The 22,844-nt window shown below is 45.2% G+C and overlaps 1 protein-coding gene across 1 annotated transcript in view; it reads left to right on the plus strand.

The window, feature by feature from the left end:
• Positions 1 to 22,844, plus strand: part of LOC148686525 (5-hydroxytryptamine receptor 2A-like) — a 48,622-nt gene that overhangs the window by 23,386 nt on the left and 2,392 nt on the right. Inside the window, exon 2 of the mRNA XM_088664412.1 lies at positions 14,523 to 14,723. Coding sequence (XP_088520538.1) covers positions 14,523 to 14,723 — 201 coding nt within the window. The remainder of the gene's footprint in view (positions 1 to 14,522; positions 14,724 to 22,844) is intronic.

Consider the following 22,844-nt stretch of genomic DNA (forward strand, 5'->3'; position numbering starts at 1 on the left):
CAAATTACTTTCTCCCAATTAACACATTAATATTCACATATTTCACCCCACTCCCATTCTCCAATGTCTCGTCTCCCCCTCATTCCTGTTCTCCTCCCGTCGCCACCTCCCCTGCCAAACCTCTATTCTTTCCAACCCACTCCTGACAGAGCCCCTTCCTATTTCCCTTGCCCATTCTTCTTTTCTTCTCAACTGAAAATACACTTTTCTTTCTTCATTGAAAGCACAGTCTTTCATTTGCAGTTTTTGCTTATTTTCTTCTAAAGCCATTTTTTTCAAAGTTCACTTTAAAGTTTTTGAAACAGTCATCAACTTTCTTGACCTCTGCGTCCTCCCTTCCATTGTCCATTTCTTGCTGTTTTTCTTCTGTATCCATTTTTTCTTCAAAGTTCACTTTGAAGCCTTTAAAACAGTCACCAAGTTTTTTAACTTCAGAAGTACATGCTTTTAATTCCTGCTTGTTTTCTTGCATCAGTTTTATTATGTCCACATATTGACCATCTGTTATTGTGGCTGCCATCCCGACTTGAAGGTCACCACAGAGAGAAAACAGGATGTGGGGGGTGCATTCAGTGTCTCTGAATAGAAAAGCGAAAGTGGAAGTCTCCTTTGTTTTTAAGCTGTCACCATTTTCTTATGCAGCTATGACAAAGGATGTCACTTTCTCAATCCAAATCCTCAGATTTTACAGGGATATAAATCAAAATAAATTTCCTTTCCCCCCCTTCCCCTGCTTCTGGGGGGAGGATTTCAGTCCTACCTTTGGAAATTTAACTTGCACTTTTTTCTGGCTTAAGGTATATGTCCTTGCTTTCTATGACAATCAGTGGGAAGGGATCAGCTTCCGTTTTTTAAAATCCCTTTCCCGTGGCCAAATTCTCTTCAAATTAAATCCAATAACGCAAAGTACTCACGGTACCATCCTTTAGTAATTGTCCTTTGGAAGTATCAATCGCTGACGCCAATCAGTCCTGCAGCTTCGCACTGTCAAAGAAAGTGATAAATCCGTTTGCGCTGCAGCTCCAATCCCCTCGCTCTCGGGGGGCTCAAAATAGAGCCTTTTCCGGAGAGGGGGGAGCCTGCAATCCATGCTAGCCGGACGTCCACGTTCCCAAAAGGCTCGATTTGGGATTTCTAAGGGAACCCGCTGCGCTGGAGCGGTGTCCCCAGACTTTGATGCACTGGGTTTTGCTCCGACGAACAAAACCCTGACCAAAATGGCTGCGCAATCGACCGGAAGTCCTCCACCACACTCCTTGGCAGCAAATTCCACTGTCAAACAGCTCTTACTGTCAGGAAGGTCTTCCTAATGTTTAGGTGGAATCTTTTTTCTTGTAGTTTGAATCCATTGCTCCGTCTCCGTTTCTCTGGAGCAGCAAAAAACAACCTGTCTCCCTCCTCTATATGACATCTATATATATACAAATGTAGGCATTGTGTGCGCGGAGGTCACAGCCTTTCTCCGTAACCGCTGAACAAATTTGGCCACAACATTCCATGCCCATCAGTGAGGGATCTGGCATAAAAATATTTCCAAAAGCACAGCTTTCACACCTAAAATAGTGAATAAATGCAAAAAAGTGGCGCCCAGATTATACGTCACCAGCAAAAGCTCTGAAGACTCCAGCAGCATCCAATAGAAAGGCAGATTACATGCCTTCAGATTGCATGGCTTCAGAGCAAAATCTCTGAAGGGCAGCACCAAATAATGACATCATCAACCAAGCAGCTGAAACCACCAAGGCGGCCATTACCAGACCCCTAGGCCCCAGCCAGGCCGCCAGGCCCCCACTAGACCCAGGGGGAGAGGAGGAGTGCCCAGATCACAGGCCGTAGCACGGCCTTTGTTTTATGTAGCCCCCTAGGCCCCTGCCAGGCTGCCAGGCCCTCACTAGGCCCGGGGGGAGAGGGGGAGAGCCCGGATTGCAGGCCGCAGCACGGCCTTTGTTTTATGTAGGCCCCTAGGCCCCTGCCAGGCCATCAGGTCCCCACTAGGCCCAGGGGGGAGAGGGGGAGCACCCGGATTGCAGGCCGCAACACTAGGCCCCCACTAGGCCCGGGTGGGGGAGAAGGTGGTGGTGGGGAGAGAGGGACAAAACAATTTTTTAAAAAAGCAATCCACAAACAAAAACATACAAAATACACAACAACACATACCAAAATCTCTAAAGCCACACACCACACCAACTACCCACACTACAAATATGCCACAACACACAAACACACCACACCCACATCTTAAACCCTACCCACTTGTGACCCACAAACAAAAACACCCTACAAAACAAACCAAAATACCACAAACCTCTTTTTAAAAAAACACCATAAAAATCCAGTAAGCCAAATCTATCTATCTATCTATCTATCTATCTATCTATCTATCTATATACGGTATATATATGTGTGTGTGTGTGTGTGTGTGTAACAACTGCATGCAGGAGAGGGGGAGTCACAGGGATAAACTGAGGGTGGGGAGGAGACAGCAAAAATCACAGGGTTAAGCTGGTGGGGGGGAGAAGGGACAGGAAACATCATGAATCAGAACAGGGTGGGGGAAATCACACTTCTTAAAATTAAAAGCATAAATAAAACTCCCAAAACAAAATGCACAATCATAAGAAGACCCCCAAAAATAAAAACCATAAATACAAGCACAAAGTTGAAACATCCGGAAAAACATATTACATCAAAACACTAACCAAAAACAAGTTTTGCAACCATTACCATTCAAAACACAAATGACTTCAATAATCCCCCTCCCCCCCAAAAAAACACAGCAACACGTGGCCGGGTCAGCTAGTCCTTTTATGTATTTGAACATGGCTAAGCAGAGTCAAGTCTGATGGGTACTTGGAGGGGAGGCCACTTGGGACTACAGGTTCAGTGGTACCTCGGCTTTCTAATGTAATCCATTTTGGAAGACCATTTGAGTTCTGAAATGTTCGAAAGCCAAAACCTCAGTAGCTGACAGCTAGCATTCAGGATCTTGCACTCAGCGGAAGCCGCGTGGCATGTTCAGCTTCCAAAAAGTGTTCGAAAACCGAAGCATTTACATCCAGGTTTACAGCGTTCAAAATCCAAAACATTTGACTTCTGAGATGTTCAAAAACCAAGGAACCACTGTATAGTCTCCAACTGCCCCCAAAATACTGGGGCTGTCATGAAAACCCTTAAGCCACCGCGGTATCTTATTTTGTCACACCGAGTCCCAAATTCCCATCTTTGTTGAGGTACGCTAACTGGAAATGGCTTCATATTGGGGGAAGCATGGGGAAGTGTGAGTTGGTGACTGAGGCTGCCGCCTCATCCTCCTCCTCCTCCTCCTCATCATCATCATCATCACCGCTCTTGGGAGTTGGAGAAGGAGGGGTGGGGGAAGAGGAAACAGTCTTGCACCAGGTCCTCCTAGGGAGGGAGCCAGGCAGGCTGTCCAGCTGTCTAGCCGGTGATGGAGCAGTAGCAGCAGCGGGAAAAGGAATAAGGGAGAGCAAGACAAGAGCCTCCATCCCTGCTATGGGAGGTTGTGACTCTCCAGCCTGGCAAGCCCCCAGGCACTCATCCAGCCGGCCATGCTGAATAAAAACAAGAAGGAGAAAGTGAGCCAGGTCATGCCTGAAGAGAAGACAGCAGCTGGAGGAGACCCTGGGATGGAGCAGGCTCTTGGGGGGGTGTGCAATGGAGATGGGTGTTGCTGGTGGGGTGCAGGCAAGCCTTTGGGGGGCTGGAGTTTGAGAGGGGAGGATGTTGTGGTGGTTGAGGGTGGGTGCTGGAATTAGCTGGGCTCTGGTTGTTTACAAAATGAAAAACTTTGATAAAAATCTTAACGTGCCCCCCCAAAAAAATGCCCCTCAACCCACCCACCCCAGCAGTGATAGTGATGTGGAATAGAATGTTCCTGTTTTCAACAGAGGGATTTTGGAATGTATGGTACAGGGTTGTTGTGACCAGAAAATGTAGAGGAAGTGGAACTATGAGAGCCAATTTGAGCTCTATGGAAGGAAAAAGGAGGGAATGAATGAATGAATGAAATGTTCAGAGCTGAGCTTAAGAATGAGAAAGAAGAAAAGCTGAAACTGACAAATCTGCCTTATCCCTAATGCCCAGGCAGGCTGCCAACTGCTGGCCCTGGCTGATAGATCACAACTCTGCCATGTCCGCCTGATGAGTTGATTCCTCCTTCTAAGCACAGGGAGCTGCCCTTCTGCCCATCAGCCTCCCCGTGTAGTCACTTGCTTCTTAAGCACAATCACACACTGTGGTTTTGGCTTGAAAAGCAAGTTCTGTTTGGATTTGGGTTTTTAAACAGCAGCATTGCTCATGTTCTGAATAACACAAAATGAAAATAATTATCTCCAAAGTATTTAGTCAGTATGTTAAAAAGAATAAATTGTGTGCGTTGTGTTAACTGCCATATGTTTGTCAAAATGCTAATTAAAATGTGTGTGCTTCCTCGGCTATTTTTACTCCTGCACCCCAACCTTGCTCTGCATTCTGCCATAATGAGGGACTAACAGGCAGTTGAAATTTTCAAGCTTCTGTTTTTGAACAGAGCTTGAAAAAAATATTTTATTTACTTATTGCATTTCTATCCCCTGCCCCTCCTCCCCAAGGAGTCCAGCGTAGCAAACAATGGCAACACAATTTAAGAACAAGAAGAAAACAAATTCATTCTAAAACAAATTAAAGCATTCTAAAAACAATCAGAATTAAAATGTCTAAAAAGCAGTTTCCGTTTAAAATATTCTAAAAGCTATCACAGTTAAAAAAAACATACTTGCATCCAATGACTTCAAGATTTCCAGGAGCAGGATGTTTGGACCATGGAGTTCATACCAGAGTAGAACACACACTCCTCCACTCATCTGATTATCCTCACAAAAACATGAGCACATGACCCAGAAAGCTGTCTGGTGACAAATGCTGGTTCCCTTGGCCTGAAAGCGAGATGAGTGTCACACCCCATAGTCACCTTTGACTGGACTTAACCATCCTTTACCTTTTTTTCTTTTTTCTTTTACACTACCAGTATATAACTTGTGATCAGCTTAAGTGCAAGATCACCTTCAGCCAGATATGCCCTTGTGACCACTTTGTTCTGCAGAACTGGTTCCATTGTAGGTGCTGCACTATACCCATTCAGCACTTGCAAGCAATAAATCTTTTCGTGTGCCCTTTGGAACTCCCTGCCTAGTGACATCAGGCAGGTGACTTCACTGTACTCTTTCTGGTGCCTGCTAGAAAAAAAAATTGTTTCAGCAAGTCTACCCAAATACTGTATGCAGAATGTTGTGTTTGTTTGTTTGTTTAAAAAACAAATTTAAGTTTATCATTAACTTATTTTTCTCGAACATTTTAAATAGTTGTTTTTAACAGCTTTTATTGATAATTTTGTTTATTCATTTTGTATACCACTTGGAATGTTTTTTATTTAAAAAAAGCAACAACAATCAAGCAGGGTATAAATTCTAGGAAATAAATGAATAAAACCTTTCCACAGTTAGCAAGCATTGGATAGCAATGTGCACATCTCATTTCAATGGAGTTTGCACAGGTGCAGTAGAAGCTGGCTCATTTGAATGAATGGGGAGTACCTCACTAACCTCAGCCTGCTCTCAGTCAGCCCCCACCTGCCTGCTTTCTGACCTGCGTCCAGCCTAAAGGAGGGCACTGCCCTCAGCACCCTCCTCCTTGGTCTTAGTGTTGCCTCATGTAGTATTCAGCAGGGAGGAGGGAGGAGGCAAAGCTAGACTCAGCTGGCTCTGCCTGTCATTGGCTCTAGTGCCGCCAGGTGCTGGGCTCCATGCTTACCAACCACAGTGCTGGATCATGATGATAATCTGAATCAGTCTGCCTTGCAAAAGAGCTTGCTGATGAGATCTTGCCGCTTCCAAAGATGTCTGTTTAAAACCCTTGTTAAAGCACATTAATTGATAACAAACCCCTTTTTGGAAATAACACCCCTCTCTTAAACGACCACTTTGTTTTTAATAAAAAGTGACTCTTGTCCAAGGAGGCAGTAGCAGTGTTTTCAATTTAGCTATGGTCAGGGAGCTGAAATAGGAGTTCAAAGGAATTTCCCCACAATAAGAGAAATGTGGTTGGTAATAACCTTCCTCAGTAATTAAATGCCAGGGTGGTATAACAGAAGTGGTGTCCACCTTCCTGTTTCTTGGGATGAAGAACACTGATGAGGTGGGTCACAGGGGCCCTGTTGGCCAGAGTGATAGAGAAACCCATGTCTGTCTTCAGTGTGGTGCAGGGAGCAGAGTGTTGGGGTGGAGAAGATAGTTTTAAAACATTGTTCAGCTACAACAATGAGTAAGTGGTTGTGAGCTACATCAGTTGTTGTTTAGTCGTTTAGTCGTGTCCGACTCTTCGTGACCCCATGGACCATAGCATGCCAGGCACTCCTGTCTTGCACTGCCTCCCGCAGTTTGGGCAAACTCATGTTCGTAGCTTTGAGAACACTGTCCAACCATCTCGTCCTCTGTCTTCCCCTTCTCCTAGTGCCCTCAATCTTTCCCAACATCAGGGTCTTTTCCAAGGATTCTTCTCTTCTCATGAGGTGGCCAAAGTATTGGAGCCTCAGCTTCACAATCTGTCCTTCCAGGGAGCACTCAGGGCTGATTTCCTTAAGAATGGATAGGTTTGATCGTCTTGCAGTCCATGGGACTCTCAAGAGTCTCCTCCAACACCATAATTCAAAAGCATCAATTCTTCGGCGATCAGCCTTCTTTATGGTCCAGCTCTCACTTCCATACATCACTACTGGGAAAACCATAGCTTTAACTATACGGACCTTTGTAGGCAAGGTGACGTCTCTGCTTTTTAAGCTCAGCCAAAAAGCAGAGCTACATCAGGCCTGGGGGTAAAATGTGGTCCTCCAGTCTTTGGTATCTGGCCAGGACCCCTCTCCCCAATTATACTTCTCACTGTCTCTGCTTTCCACCCCAAGTGCATTTGCCTGACAGCAATCTGTCCTTGAACTCTGATCATGCTTGCCTAGTGATCTCAGTGGTGCAGAGTGCCTTCCATCAGCTTTGGATAGACCTGTGTCTCTATCTGGACAGGAGCAGCCTAACTACTGTCTATGCTCTGGCAGCCTCTAGGTTAGATTCCTGCAACACATTATATATTGGGCTGCTTCTGAAGATGGTGCAGAATTCGGTGGCTAGGTTGATGTCCTCTGTCTGCTGCAGGGGTCCATGGAGGTGGTAGGTGGGGTTCAGCATGGAGATTATTGTTAATAGCAGGTATGAAGGAGGCAAGTAGGATTTTCAGAACCTGGGAGAGCTCCAAGGGAGCTGATGCATTGCTCCAACAAGAGTTAAAATGTAGATCTAATGTGCCTAAAGTAGGCCTATAACTACTCACATTCCTTATCTAAGCTGGAAGCATCTTGGAGGCAAAGCTGTGTGGCTTGAAGTCTTAAGCATCAATGCCTCTGAGCAACTTGCCATCTCTGCCTGACTCATCTTGGTGGTCCTGTTGCATGCAGAAATTCAAATGAGGGGTGAAGATCATTTCCTTGAGCTGGCAGGGAGAGGAGCCATGATTCATTTTGAACAGGACATGGCTTGCTCTCTTCGGAGCGTGACTCTCTGCGGCTGTCAGGGGACCCATCAGTCCATCTCCCTGACCTTTTTCTAAAGGCAGCCTGTTGACTTTTTAACCCCAGCAGGCAAGTGAAATGCCATTAACTTTACAAAGCTGGAAAATTAATCCATCATCTATAAGAGCCTCTGAAGCGTTCAGTGGAGGGCACTTGCTGTGCCAAGCTTGGAGGAAACTTGCTGTGCCAGTCTTCAGCAGGGAAAGGGCTTAAGGAGATACTTAATTTTTCTATTGACTTAAACATTTTCATTGCTTGGGTGCTTTGACTGATGGTTTTGAGCTGCCAGCAGTCAATGATTATGTCACTTTTGTCTTTGCCATTGTTCAGGTAGGCATCCATAGCTCAGGGAATTAAAATTGTGAAGGGGGCTTGAGTACAGTGGCTCTTGAAAGGTGGCTGATAATTCTGTATATGGCTACTGGATCGAGTCAAAGACCCATCTAACCCAACATCCTAATACCAACCAAATGCTTATAATAATTCTGCAAGGGGAAAGACATCCCATCATTTCACCACTCGTGGTCCTTTGTAGCTTTCTCCTGGAGAATAGAGACTCTCTCTCTCTCTCTCTCTCTCTCTCTCTCTCTCTCTCTCTCTCTCTCTCTCTGTGTGTGTGTGTGTGTGTGTGTCTGTGTGTGTCTGTGTGTGTCTGTGTGTGTCTGTGTGTGTCTGTGTGTGTCTGTGTCCACACACACACACACACACACACACACACACCATGTGTGGAAGATCCATGTCATAAATCCCTAGTTTAGCACTCACCTCTAGCCATTGGCAGAAGCTTTCCTTTGGCTGATGAATTCTCAGCCTTGCCCATGTGACACCTTCTTTCTCATGAGCCAAGTAAACAGGTTGAGGTTACCAGGGCTGCATTCTGAATCTTATCAAGAAAACTAGTTCTGTTAAGATATACGAACAGGGAAGGCTCCCATTTAAGATATGCCAGCAATGAAGCAGATTGTAAACTGTGGAAGTAAAATAGATACATTTGCTGTGATTATTATTTTTTAAATTAATTGAGTGGGGGCAGGAGTGGAGACCTCTTAATTAAAAGCAGGAACTGTTGTGTGGAACCCAGCTGATGAAGCTCCCACGTCCTCAGATCATTTGACAATTTTTAGTTTCATTCTTGTTCCTTAGGAAAAGGGGGTTTTGGCTCAGTTTTTGTTTGTTTGTTTGTTCCATTTTTCTGTTCCTGTCCAGTTTTCCTTACATAATTTCTCCAGTCTGCATTATTTCTCAAAAACAAAACCCAAAGAGGTTTACAACAATCATACACACATAAGATAATTTTATTTTTAAAAAAACCATGTAAAAATAAATAAAAATAAGAGACCACCCAGTAACTGGATACCCAGTTAGATGGGCTACCCAGTTGGATGGGGTAAAATAATAAAGTTTTTGTTGTTTTGTTGTTATCCCTATATTCGTTGGAGAAATGTTGGAGGGCATGCATGCTCAGGAATGTCCAAGAGGTTTTCCGCTAGCCCTGTGCATTCTAGACATGGGTCTGAGCAGTTTCCCCTTTGCCTTGTCGCTTTTCCTCAGAAAACCTGCTTTTTAGTGATAAACCGGAACAAATGGGAATCTGCTGAAAACTCGATTGCTGTTTGCTCCGTTTCAGTGCTAAACCATGAGTTTTCCCCGGGGGGAAGCGGTGAAGCAAACAGAAGTGTAGGTAAGCCCTAAGTGCCAAGGTGTTTTTTTAAAAAAGTTATCTTTTCTGGTCTGGAGTTTGAGTCAACCATGTGAGCCCCCACCTGGGGTCTGAAGCTGTCCAAAAAGACAGGTTTACCACCTCTGTTGGAACAAGGTCAAGAGACATTTCTTGAAAGCACATTAGAGTGATTGCCACCTGGAGCACATTGGTGTCAGCACATGACCGCTAAAGAGGGAGTCGTGTTTTCAGAGACCAAAATAATGCATGGAGAGCAACAGTCAATGAGGCCCTTGACTCTTCCTCCTGCACCCACCAGGAAGGATTTGCTTGTTTTCAAAGATCACTAGTGACAAAGTTGCCTGATTAATTGTCCCATCTCTCTTGGCTCAGGGAAAGGAAGGTGGCATGATGAGGGCCATTAGCAATGCGCCTCATCAAGATGCGGTAATTTTGCGAGTCACTTGTCTGGGAATGGAGCAGAGACGAGAGAGCACCGCTTCTCCTTCTGTTGCCATGCGCTGCTTTTCAGTGTGAGAAAGTCTTCATTTCTGATGTGGAGGGGGGGGGTTGGCAGGGGATGTGCAAGTAATGAAGTGCAAGGAAAGTTTAAACTCCATGCAATTGCTCACTGTTTCTGTAAAATCTGTGCCTTGTTGAAGTGTGTGTGTGTGTGTGTGTGTGTGTGTGGATATGGGAAGCAGATGAAGGGAAAGGGAATTAGTATGAAAAATGCTTCCATCACATCACCATGGTCTGTGCATTCTGATGTTAACTGGCCACAAGTTCCATTTCTCCTAAGAGAAATGGCTACTCTAGGAAATTGTAAGGGAATTTGGCAAACAGGGTCACGGTGGACAATTTGCTCAATGAAACAGAGGATGTGTGGAGTCTTGCATGCCCTGATCTGCAGGTCATAAGTCACAGATAGGGAGCCAATGTTGTGGACTCCACCCAGGACACCAAGACCAATGGTCCAATATTATCAAAACTGGAATACAGCAACATCTGGAGGGCTGCAGGCTCCCCATCCCTAATCTAAACCGTTGTTGCCACAATAATACCGTAGGCTCTTGAACAGCCACAAACGAAAGGACCTCACCTTGACAACAGGCAGCCCATATCATCAGCAGAGCACATAATCTGTATGTGGGAAAGCCTTGGGTTCAATCCCCAGCAGCACTAAATTAGACCTTGTTCTTAATTGACAACAACAACAACAACAACAACAACAACAACAACAACAACAACAACAACAACAACCTAAGTAGGAGGTAGGGATGTCAACGAATTCTGTCAGAAACAGAAGCAGAAGATGTGGTGTTCGCTTATTTTTCCCAAGTCTGGAACGGAAATCAATTTAGGGAATGCAATCAGTGTTCACTGTTTTGTTGCTTTTGGTTTGCAAATGATACCGTATTATTTATATCATGGCCCCACCCCACCCCCCACCCTGCCATCACATTTGCACTGTGTTTCCTTTGCATTGAAATGAGCTGGGTGGAAGGAGATGACAATGCAATTGATTACAATAGTGTAAGTTAAATAATTTGGCTGGAATGGGCAAATGAGATAAATGACGTACAGTGGTGCCTCGACTTATGAATTTAATCCATTCTGAAGGCACCTTCGTAAGTCAAAAAATTCGTAAGTCGAAAAACGCCATTGGAAATGCAATTTCCCATAGGAATGCATTGGAAACAGAAAAATTCGTAAGTCGAAGCAACCCTATCTAAAAATTCGTAAGGCGAAAAATCCCTATCTAAAACCGCCAGTTTTTTTCCGGATGTCGAGACATTTGTAAGTGTGCAGCCATTACCCCCATTCGTAAGTCGAAATTTTTTGGTTGTTGAGTCGTTCGTAAGCCGAGGTACCACTGTAGTAGCATTTGGGGGGGGGAGTTAAACCAAGTAGAAGAGTTGCAAAAGACCCACCCCACCCCTCTCTGTCTGAAACCCTAGAAAGCCAATGCAAGTCAAAATATTCCAAGCTTCCCCAACCTGGTGCCCTCTAAATGTTTTGGAGTTCAATTTCCATCCATCCCAGATAGCAGAGCCAAGATCATATAGCCACGCTGGGTGGAGTTGATGGGAACTGGAGGACCCAGGTTGGGGAAGCTGGAACACCCAGCATTTTCATCTGCCCATGTAAAAAATAGCAACCACTTCTTGCCTCCCAATCAGGGACACGACAGTGGGGAGCCCCTCCTATGCCTGTCTCTTAGCCACTCTGGTTGTGAGCCCAGCAGGGCAGTTTAAGGGTGCAAAGGGGGTAACTGATCACCATGAGACAAATATTCTTATGCACCCTAAGAACCACCCTCAGACAAGTATGCAAGTAAAACTTCATCTCATTATGTACTAGGGTTGTCCCTGATTATTATTTTTTAGCTGAATGAATACAAATTATCTGGGAAGCAAAACAGCTGCATAACATACTGGAAAGAAATGTAATGTTTGCTTGTGCCTCATTCAGTAGGTCATCACCTCTCAGATGGCGGATTAAGTCACAGGTTGAATTGAGCTCACTTTCATTAAGCCCCACATGTCTTGTAATAAACAAGGTGGCTCTGAGGACATCTCCTTTCTCATCTTGGATGAGTGCCTGGCCTTCCTTACAACTAATTAGCAACCTCTCTCTGCTTATCTAAAAGGGAGAGACCCCATGATTTGCACAGCCCCTGGTAGCTGGCCTGATTTTCCTTGAGGAAAGGGTCATAGCTCGGTGGAGGGGGGGGGGAATTGCTTTGCAAACAGAAGCCTCCAGGTTCAGTCCTGGGCATCTCTAGACAGAGTGGAAAAGAGTCCTGCCTGAAGCCCCAAAGAGCCCACTACCAGTCAGTCAACTTTTAGAAGGACAGTCCACAGGGCATTACTATTTACAGTGTTTTTACAAAGCTATTGTACTACCAACCTTACTATATGCTTGTGAAACATGGACCACTTATAAACACCATCTCCAACTCTCCAAAAGATTCCATCAACGGTGTCTCTGAAAATTTTTACACATCACTTGGGAAGACAGGCAAACTAATATCAGTGTACTGGAAGAAGCAAAGATCACCCGTGTTGAAGCAATGATTCTTCAACATCAACTTCGTTGGACTGGTCATGTTGTGCGAATGCCTGATGATCGTCTTCCAAAGCAACTACTCTATTCCGAACTTAAAAATGGAAAGCGTAATGCTGGTGGCCAACAAAAGAGGTTTAAAGACTGTCTCAAGGCAAATCTTTAAAAATGTAGTGTTTGAAAGAGCTCTTGCTTTTGCTCTGCTGCTTCTCTGCCAAACATCCTTCAGCCTGTCAAATTGTATCTCTGACCCACTGTCAGTCTGCTATTCCAAGTTAAATTATTGAAGAACAATTGTTTATAATTGTATCCAACTTGTATCCAAAAGAAGGAAAGTCTCTTGTATCACTGCAATACTAAATAATCTCCATTAGCTGCATTACGCTCTGCTCCCATTCACAAAAAATTGTTTCGCAGAGCTTGTCCACAGATAATGGAAGTTGACTTCCTCTTTTGCTTCCGTTTTGCCAATTCATTAAATTTGCGTCCAAATTCTTCTAAATATTTAAATTTGGTCTTTACCTGCTGATTGGAAAGCCCACTGCTTGCGGTGGCAGTTTTTGTGGCTTTTGGTTGCCGGGTGCGATGGAGCCATGAGCGGATTCCAACCTCCTCTGTCCTACCTCGCAGAAACGATCGTGGGGAGATCAGGATTCAGTGAGTCTCTGATGAGCTGCTGGACCCCTGGGGTTCCCACTTGACCATGGGGTTTTTTTCGGGGGATGCCTAGCCCTGGCGCTCTCCCCCCGGAGCCCTGACATCCTGAACCGTGTCGTCCTTTTTACAGAGATTCCTTTTTACAGCCATTCCTCCGCAGTGAACCCAATATCTGGTTTAAAACATTGTGATGCATCACAAGCTAAACATTGTGATATGCCAATATGTATTCACGGTTTTTCCGGCATTATGATTTCTGTGTAGCACACACACACACACACACACACACACACACAGAGAGAGAGAGAGAGAGAGAGAGAGAGAGAGAGAGAGAGAGAGAGAGAATAATTCATGATATATTGCCATGTCAAAACTTATGAAAACAATATCACAGTATGGACTTCAAACTAGATTTGGATGATATATTGATATATCACCCAGCCCTGGTGGACAGTATTGAGCTAGTTGGACCAATGGTCTGACTCAGGTTCAGGCAGTTTCCTGTACTCCCCGGAAGGTTAGAGCAAGGGCTTTGCGTGCTGCAGGACCAATAAAATGACTCAAACACATTCAATAATGAGGTGCAGCAGCATGGCCTGACCTGTCCCCTTGGAAAGGCAGGCAGTAGGAAGGGCAGCCAGCATAGTCAATATTTAAAACACTCCTCTGTGACTTTGCATCTACAGTAGGAGTGTTCATAGCATTGTTGCATGCATGATTACATGGAAGTGGATCTCACTGGGTTCTGTGCTGACTGATCCTTGAGAACCACATTTGGGTGCCACCAGGCTATATTCCTTGCCCACCTAGACCAGACTAGGTTTCTGTGTGGCTGTCCAAGGTCTCAGATCCCTCCCCTTCTCTGCTACCTGATACTTTAAAATTGTTCAAGCTGGGAATTGAACCAGGGACTTACTGCATGCAGAGCCTGTATCCTCCTGCTCAGCCATGGGGACTCCCCCACTGGAGCTTTGATTTCTTTATTTCCTTTCTCTTGGCACTTCTGCCAGTTTAAGTTTCTCCCAGTTTCCCTTTTTTCGCAATCTTAATTTTCCACAGTAATTTGCAGTTTCTTTTTTTAAATCCCCATGAAAATTCACCAGCAATTTTAGCTCGGATTTCTCTTCATATACATATTTTGTATGCAATTTTGACTAACGTGCCATTTTTATTTTGCAAAGCCCTCTCCCCAATTTCTGTTTTCTGATGTATTCTTATGCACATTTTTGTATCCATAGTTTGGCTAGAGAGTTGCAGCACAAAAATTCAGAGAAGTGTGAATTTCAGAAAATTGTGTTTTCGTTCCCATATTGGTTCAAGAAATATGAATTAGGCCATTTTCATCCGGATGCAAAGGGATTAATTTCTCCTGCAGTTCTCATGTGCCACCCAGTGCATTCTGAGCCTCAACTTGGTTGTTGATAACTAGGTTATTAGTGTGAAACCATCCATCTACTAATTTGTCTTCTCTTCCCTTGCTTCTCTTTCTCTCTCTTTTCCTCTCTCTCTCTTTCTGTGTTTCAGATTATGCTTGGCCCTTACCTAAACAATTGTGTCCAATCTGGATTTCCTTAGATGTCCTCTTTTCTACTGCCTCTATCATGCACCTCTGCGCCATCTCTCTTGACCGCTATGTTGCAATCCGTAACCCTATTGAGCACAGCCGGTTTAATTCTCGCACCAAGGCAATAATGAAAATTGCTGCTGTTTGGACCATCTCTATAGGTAAGTCACCCTCCCTTGTTGCCAGCTATAACCTTGTAAATACTGGTGTGGTTTTCTTTTTCCAGCCTCTATTTATTTTGAAAAAGCTTCCATAAATTTCAGTTAACATGGGTTGCAATGACTGGTGATAATGGACTGTTGCTGCGAACAATAAAGCTTTCTTTTTAATTGGTTGGCAGTTTACTTCACCTTCTAATATCAATTATGATACCCATATGGACAAGCCAATCAATATCTGAAGCTGGCCAAAACCCAGCCTATTGGACAATGGTTGTGTGAACAACATAGACACATCTGCAGCAAAGAGTTGTTGGGCATGTGCAGGTGTGTAATCTTCTGCACAAACACTTAAACGTGTTACCTTTAAGGTGCCACAAGACTCTTGTGTTGAGTTTGCTCTAACGGATCAAAACAGCAACCCCTCTGGATTTTATTTCTAAGTGATCAGTTCCCCTGAAGCCTGCAGTAGTGCCATCCACAGAACCTCCTCAGCATTCTACCAGCTGAAATGTTGCTTGTCCTGCATCTCCCACCAAACAACTGTACATTTTGTAAGTGAGAGAATAGCATGGAAAGTGGTAAATGTTGAGAAGGTCTTGGCCCACTTGGTGGGTGGGTTCCCAGGGATGTTAAGAAAGCAGAAATATCCATTCCAACCTGGATTCGTCACCATCAGGGCTGCTTCCATTCCACTGCACTTTGGTTCCCACAGAGTACTCAGTTGTTCACCCTGCAGCCCGCTATTTAATGCAGGTGATGTGAGTTACTTAACTTGCATAACCCTTTATGAAACTTAAATTCAATGTAAAGAACATGACAAAACAATGTGGGGAGGGGGGAATACATGCTTGTGCTGGTTTTCTAGGGCTGCTGCCTCTTGGATTTGGGTGACTGTTCAGGCTTGTGTGGGTGTTTGTTTCTGGCTGTGACCTTGTTTGTTTCTGGCTGTGACCTTTCACCTAGAAGTGTGAGTCAGGAAGTTCAGGTGATTAGCTGTGGGCGGAGCTAGTCAGAGCTTGGAGTGCAGCGACTGAGGAAGGAGCAGAAGGTGAGCTGAGCTTGGGAGACACTCTGTAGGTTTTGTGGCTTTGTCTTTTGGGGCTGTGTGTGAGTAAGTTTGTGTGCTTATCTGTTTTCTTACTTGTTTGTGTGCTTGTGCTGGTTTTCTAGGGCTGCTGCCTCTTGGATTTGGGTGACTGTTCAGGCTTGTGTGGGTGTTTGTTTCTGGCTGTGACCTTGTTTGTTTCTGGCTGTGACCTTTCACCTAGAAGTGTGAGTCAGGAAGTTCAGGTGATTAGCTGTGGGCGGAGCTAGTCAGAGCTTGGAGTGCAGCGACTGAGGAAGGAGCAGAAGGTGAGCTGAGCTTGGGAGACACTCTGTAGGTTTTGTGGCTTTGTCTTTTGGGGCTGTGTGTGAGTAAGTTTGTGTGCTTATCTGTTTTCTTACTTGTTTGTGTGCTTGTGCTGGTTTTCTAGGGCTGCTGCCTCTTGGATTTGGGTGACTGTTCAGGCTTGTGTGGGTGTTTGTTTCTGGCTGTGACCTTGTTTGTTTCTGGCTGTGACCTTTCACCTAGAAGTGTGAGTCAGGAAGTTCAGGTGATTAGCTGTGGGCGGAGCTAGTCAGAGCTTGGAGTGCAGCGACTGAGGAAGGAGCAGAAGGTGAGCTGAGCTTGGGAGACACTCTGTAGGTTTTGTGGCTTTGTCTTTTGGGGCTGTGTGTGAGTAAGTTTGTGTGCTTATCTGTTTTCTTACTTGTTTGTGTGCTTGTGCTGGTTTTCTAGGGCTGCTGCCTCTTGGATTTGGGTGACTGTTCAGGCTTGTGTGGGTGTTTGTTTCTGGCTGTGACCTTGTTTGTTTCTGGCTGTGACCTTTCACCTAGAAGTGTGAGTCAGGAAGTTCAGGTGATTAGCTGTGGGCGGAGCTAGTCAGAGCTTGGAGTGCAGCGACTGAGGAAGGAGCAGAAGGTGAGCTGAGCTTGGGAGACACTCTGTAGGTTTTGTGGCTTTGTCTTTTGGGGCTGTGTGTGAGTAAGTTTGTGTGCTTATCTGTTTTCTTACTTGTTTGTGTGCTTGTGCTGGTTTTCTAGGGCTGCTGCCTCTTGGATTTGGGTGACTGTTCAGGCTTGTGTGGGTGTTTGTTTCTGGCTGTGACCTTGTTTGTTTCTGGCTGTGACCTTTCACCTAGAAGTGTGAGTCAGGAAGTTCAGGTGATTAGCTGTGGGCGGAGCTAGTCAGAGCTTGGAGTGCAGCGACTGAGGAAGGAGCAGAAGGTGAGCTGAGCTTGGGAGACACTCTGTAGGTTTTGTGGCTTTGTCTTTTGGGGCTGTGTGTGAGTAAGTTTGTGTGCTTATCTGTTTTCTTACTTGTTTGTGTGCTTGTGCTGGTTTTCTAGGGCTGCTGCCTCTTGGATTTGGGTGACTGTTCAGGCTTGTGTGGGTGTTTGTTTCTGGCTGTGACCTTGTTTGTTTCTGGCTGTGACCTTTCACCTAGAAGTGTGAGTCAGGAAGTTCAGGTGATTAGCTGTGGGCGGAGCTAGTCAGAGCTTGGAGTGCAGCGACTGAGGAAGGAGCAGAAGGTGAGCTGAGCTTGGGAGACACTCTGTAGGTTTTGTGGCTTTGTCTTTTGGGGCTGTGTGTGAGTAAGTTTGTGTGCTTATCTGTTTTCTTACTTGTTTGTGTGCCTGTGCTGGTTTTCTAGGGCTGCTGCCTCTTGGATTTGGGTGACTGTTCAGGCTTGTGTGGGTGTTTGTTTCTGGCTGTGACCTTGTTTGTTTCTGGCTGTGACCTTTCACCTAGAAGTGTGAGTCAGGAAGTTCAGGTGATTAGCTGTGGGCGGAGCTAGTCAGAGCTTGGAGTGCAGCGACTGAGGAAGGAGCAGAAGGTGAGCTGAGCTTGGGAGACACTCTGTAGGTTTTGTGGCTTTGTCTTTTGGGGCTGTGTGTGAGTAAGTTTGTGTGCTTATCTGTTTTCTTACTTGTTTGTGTGCTTGTGCTGGTTTTCTAGGGCTGCTGCCTCTTGGATTTGGGTGACTGTTCAGGCTTGTGTGGGTGTTTGTTTCTGGCTGTGACCTTGTTTGTTTCTGGCTGTGACCTTTCACCTAGAAGTGTGAGTCAGGAAGTTCAGGTGATTAGCTGTGGGCGGAGCTAGTCAGAGCTTGGAGTGCAGCGACTGAGGAAGGAGCAGAAGGTGAGCTGAGCTTGGGAGACACTCTGTAGGTTTTGTGGCTTTGTCTTTTGGGGCTGTGTGTGAGTAAGTTTGTGTGCTTATCTGTTTTCTTACTTGTTTGTGTGCCTGTGCTGGTTTTCTAGGGCTGCTGCCTCTTGGATTTGGGTGACTGTTCAGGCTTGTGTGGGTGTTTGTTTCTGGCTGTGACCTTGTTTGTTTCTGGCTGTGACCTTTCACCTAGAAGTGTGAGTCAGGAAGTTCAGGTGATTAGCTGTGGGCGGAGCTAGTCAGAGCTTGGAGTGCAGCGGCGCGCGCCTAGCGGCGCGCGCAGTTTGAACCATCTTTTTGATCTAGGGCAGCAAGTCTCACACGTTTGTTAGGGGGGGCCTAGGCCTCTTCCTCTTTCCCGTTTGACCTCAAGGTTTTCAAGATGGAGGTGGAGGGAACAAGCATTGTCACCTGCAATTCCTGTGCAATGTTTGTTTTCTTGCCAAAAGATGTGGGTAGCTACACCTGCAACAATTGCAAGTTGGTTGCCCTACTAGAAAACAAGGTTGCCCTTCTGGAAGAGAAGGTGCAGCAGCTTCAGGGGCGTGTATCTACGCTCCAGAGAATTAAAGAGCTGGAGCTTTTCTTGGATGCAGCAGAGCACACTGTCTGCACCAAGGATGAGACAGGGGATCTCCCTGAGGAGGAGGTCAGTTCCCCAACACAGCAGCCAGATGTATGGAGGAACGTGACTCATAGAAGTAGAAGGCCCAGGGATCGCTCTGAGTGCTTAGAATTACACAACCGTTTTGAAGTGCTCATGGAAGACGAGAAACAGACTCCACCTGAGGATCTCTCCCTCATCACAGTTGATGAGGAATATGAAGACGAGCAACCAAGTCAGTCCTCTGGGAATATGCAGGTAACCTTGGAAGGGACAGCACATGGAAGAATCCCAACCAAGCCTATGAAGAGGCGAGTAGTGGTGATTGGGGATTCCATACTGAGGGGTACAGAAGCAGTAATCTGTGGGCCTGACAAGATGTCTCGAGAGGTGTGCTGTCTACCTGGGGCCAAGATCGAAGATGTAACAGAACGGCTGCAAGGAATCATAAAACCCACCGACAAATACCCCTTCCTTTTGGTGCATGTGGGAACCAATGACACTGCAAGCCATAGCTTACAGAAGATCAAAAATGATTATGAGGCTCTGGGCAGGAAGTTGAAGCAATTAGATGCACAAATTGTCATCTCTTCTGTCCTCCCAGTTGAACGACATGGCCCAGGGAGAGAGGGAAAAATAGGGGAAGTGAACAACTGGCTTCGCAAATGGTGCAAACAGGAACGGTTTGGATTCCTAGATCACGGTCTGCAGTTTCTTGAAGATGGACTTCTGGCAAGTGATGGACTGCACCTCACAAAAGTTGGGAGGAATGTTTTTGCCACGAAACTCAAAAACCTCATCAGGAGGGCTTTAAACTGACTTATGTGGGGGAGGGAGACAGTGGTCCTGAAGGTAGGAGTCTATCAAATGCTGAAGATGATCATCCGAATGTCAAGGACCAAATGGAGCAAGCAGCATGCAGACCTAGTGGTGGGACGAAAATATCCTTAAATAAGAGACATGGGGGAATGATCAACGGTCTTCAATGTCTGTATACTAATGCACAGAGCATGGGAAATAAACAAGATGAACTTGAGCTCTTGGTACAGCAAACTAAATATGACATAATAGGCATCACTGAAACCTGGTGGGATGAGTCTCATGACTGGAATGTAGTAATAGAGGGATACAATCTATTTAAGAGAAATAGACCAAACAGGAAAGGAGGAGGAGTAGCTTTATATGTTAGGGATATGTATACCTGTGAAGAGATCCAGGATTTAAAACTTCAAAGCCAAATTGAGAGTATCTGGGTCAAAATTAAGGGAGAGAAAAACAACAGTGATCTCATTGTGGGAGTTTACTATAGATCCCCAAGCCAAACTGAGGACACAGATGATGCCTTCCTGGAACAGATGGCCAAGCATTCCAAAGGAAGTGAGATAGTAGTAATGGGGGATTTCAACTATCCTGATATTTGTTGGATGTCAAACTCAGCCAAGAGCATAAGGTCGAACAGATTCCTCACTGGCCTTGCAGACAACTTCATTGTCCAGAAAGTGGGAGAAGCAACAAGAGGATCAGCCATTTTAGATCTGGTCCTAACCAATAGTGATGACTTGGTTAGTGGGGTAGAAGTGGCAGGATCATTAGGTGGGAGTGACCATGCTCTTCTGGAGTTTATTATCCAGCGGAAAGGAGCAACCAAGCATACTAAGGTCCAAATTCTAGACTTTAAGAAAGCCGACTTCAGAAAACTTAGGGAAACGCTGGGTGAAATCCCATGGACAGTAATACTAAAAGGGAAGGGAGTTCACGATGGTTGGGAGTTTGTTAAAAGGGAGATATTAAAAGCACAACTTCAGGCAATACCAATGAGACGGAAACATGGAAGGTGCCTAAAGAAGCCAGGCTGGCTATCTAAAGAACTTTTGACTGAGTTAAGATTTAAAAGGGATATGTACAAAAAATGGAAAAGGGGGGAAATCTCCAGAGAGGAATTCAAACATATAGCCAGCACGTGTAGAGACAAAGTCAGAAAAGCTAAAGCACAGAATGAACTCAGGCTCGCCAGAGAGGTTAAAAGCAACAAAAAGGGCTTTTATGGGTATGTCCGTAGCAAAAGGAAAAACAAGGAAACAGTGGGGTCACTCAGAGGAGAAGATGGTGAAATGCAAACAGGGGACAGAGAAAGGGCAGAACTCCTCAATGCCTTCTTTGCCTCAGTCTTCTCCAAGAAAGAAAAAAACGCCCGACCTGAAGAATATGGAGCAGATGATTCAGCAGGGGAAACACAGCCCAGAATAAGTAAGGAGGTAGTACAAGAATACTTGGCTAGTTTAGATGTATTCAAGTCTCCAGGGCCAGATGAACTACATCCAAGAGTATTAAAAGAACTGGCAGAGGTGATTTCAGAACCACTGGCAATAATCTTTGAAAATTCCTGGAGAACAGGCGAAGTTCCAGCAGACTGGAGGAGGGCAAATGTTGTCCCTATTTTCAAAAAGGGGAAAAGAGAGGACCCAAACAATTACCGCCCAGTCAGCCTGACATCAATACCAGGAAAGATTCTAGAGCAGATCATTAAGCAAACGGTCTGTGAGCACCTAGAAAGAAACTCTGTGATCACTAAAAGTCAGCATGGGTTCCTGAAAAATAAGTCATGTCAGACTAATCTGATCTCATTTTTTGACAGAATTACAAGCCTGGTAGATGAAGGGAACGCTGTGGATGTAGCCTATCTTGATTTCAGCAAGGCCTTTGACAAAGTGCCCCATGGTATTCTTGTAAAGAAGCTGGTAAAATGTGGGCTAGACAATGCTACCATTCAGTGGATTTGTAGCTGGCTTACTGACCGAACCCAAAGGGTGCTCATCAATGGCTCCTCCTCATCCTGGAGAGTAGTGACTAGTGGGGTGCCACAGGGTTCTGTCTTGGGCCCAGTCTTGTTCAACATCTTTATCAATGACTTGGATGATGGGCTTGAGGGAATCCTGAGCAAGTTTGCAGATGACACCAAATTGGGAGGGGTGGCTAACACCCCAGAGGACAGGATCACACTTCAGAATGACCTTAACAGATTTGACAACTGGGCCAAAGCAAACAAGATGAATTTTAACAAGGAGAAATGTAAAGTACTACACTTGGGCAGACAAAATGAAAGGCACAAATACAGGATGGGAGACACCTGGCTTGAGAGCAGTACATGTGAAAAGGATCTAGGAGTTTTGGTTGACCACAAACTTGACATGAGTCAGCAGTGTGATGCAGCAGCTAAAAAAGCCAATGCAATTCTGGGCTGCATCAATAGGAGTATAGCATCTAGATCAAGGGAAGTAATAGTACCACTGTATTCTGCTCTGGTCAGACCTCACCTGGAGTATTGTGTCCAGTTCTGGGCACCACAGTTCAAGAAGGATACTGATAAGCTGGAACGTGTCCAGAAGAGGGCAACCAAAATGGTCAAAGGCCTGGAAACGATGCCTTATGAGGAACGGCTTAGGGAGCTGGGTATGTTTAGCCTGGAGAAGAGAAGGTTAAGGGGTGATATGATAACCATGTTCAAATATATAAAAGGATGTCATATAGAGGAGGGAGAACGGTTGTTTTCTGCTGCTCCAGAGAAGCGGACACGGAGCAACGGATTCAAACTACAAGAAAGAAAATTCCACCTAAACATTAGGAAGAACTTCCTGACAGTAAGAGCTGTTCGGCAGTGGAATTTGCTGCCAAGGAGTGTGGTGGAGTCTCCTTCTTTGGAGGTCTTTAAGCAGAGGCTTGACAGCCATCTGTCAGGAATGCTTTGATGGTGTTTCCTGCTTGGCAGGGGGTTGGACTGGATGGCCCTTGTGGTCTCTTCCAACTCTATGATTCTATGATTCTATGATTAACTGCTTATTGTTAGCAGACTTGAAAGCAATGTGAACAAATAGTGTTCATATTCACTTGACTGGTTTTCCATTGCTGACCAAAGACAAACACATGAATGGCAGCAATTTTTGCTTCCTTTCCTGTTTTTGTTGGAATTCTCTGACATCCCTAGCTCTGACCCAGGTCAGGTTTCTAGGACAGGCCCAGGACATTTTACTAGCTGAGACAGAGCAGCAAATGGTGTGCCCCCTCCCAAGTCAAAGGGTGGTCTTTAATATTAGTCCTACTCAGCGTAGAACCACTGGAACCAAAGGACATGACAAACTCAGTAAATTCAATTAGTCTACTTGAGTAAAACTGACATTGGGTAGAACCCAAGACTGGTAAGTGATTTTGTCACCTGAGATGCAGGGGTATCTGGCCTTAGCAGAACATTAGGCAAGAGTTGTTTCCTAGAAAGTCACACTGTCCAACTTCTGCAGATCAAAAACTGGGAC

This window comes from Zootoca vivipara, chromosome Z2, assembly GCF_965207765.1.
Source record: "Zootoca vivipara chromosome Z2, rZooViv2.hap1.1, whole genome shotgun sequence".
Classification (NCBI taxonomy): Eukaryota; Metazoa; Chordata; class Lepidosauria; order Squamata; family Lacertidae; genus Zootoca; species Zootoca vivipara.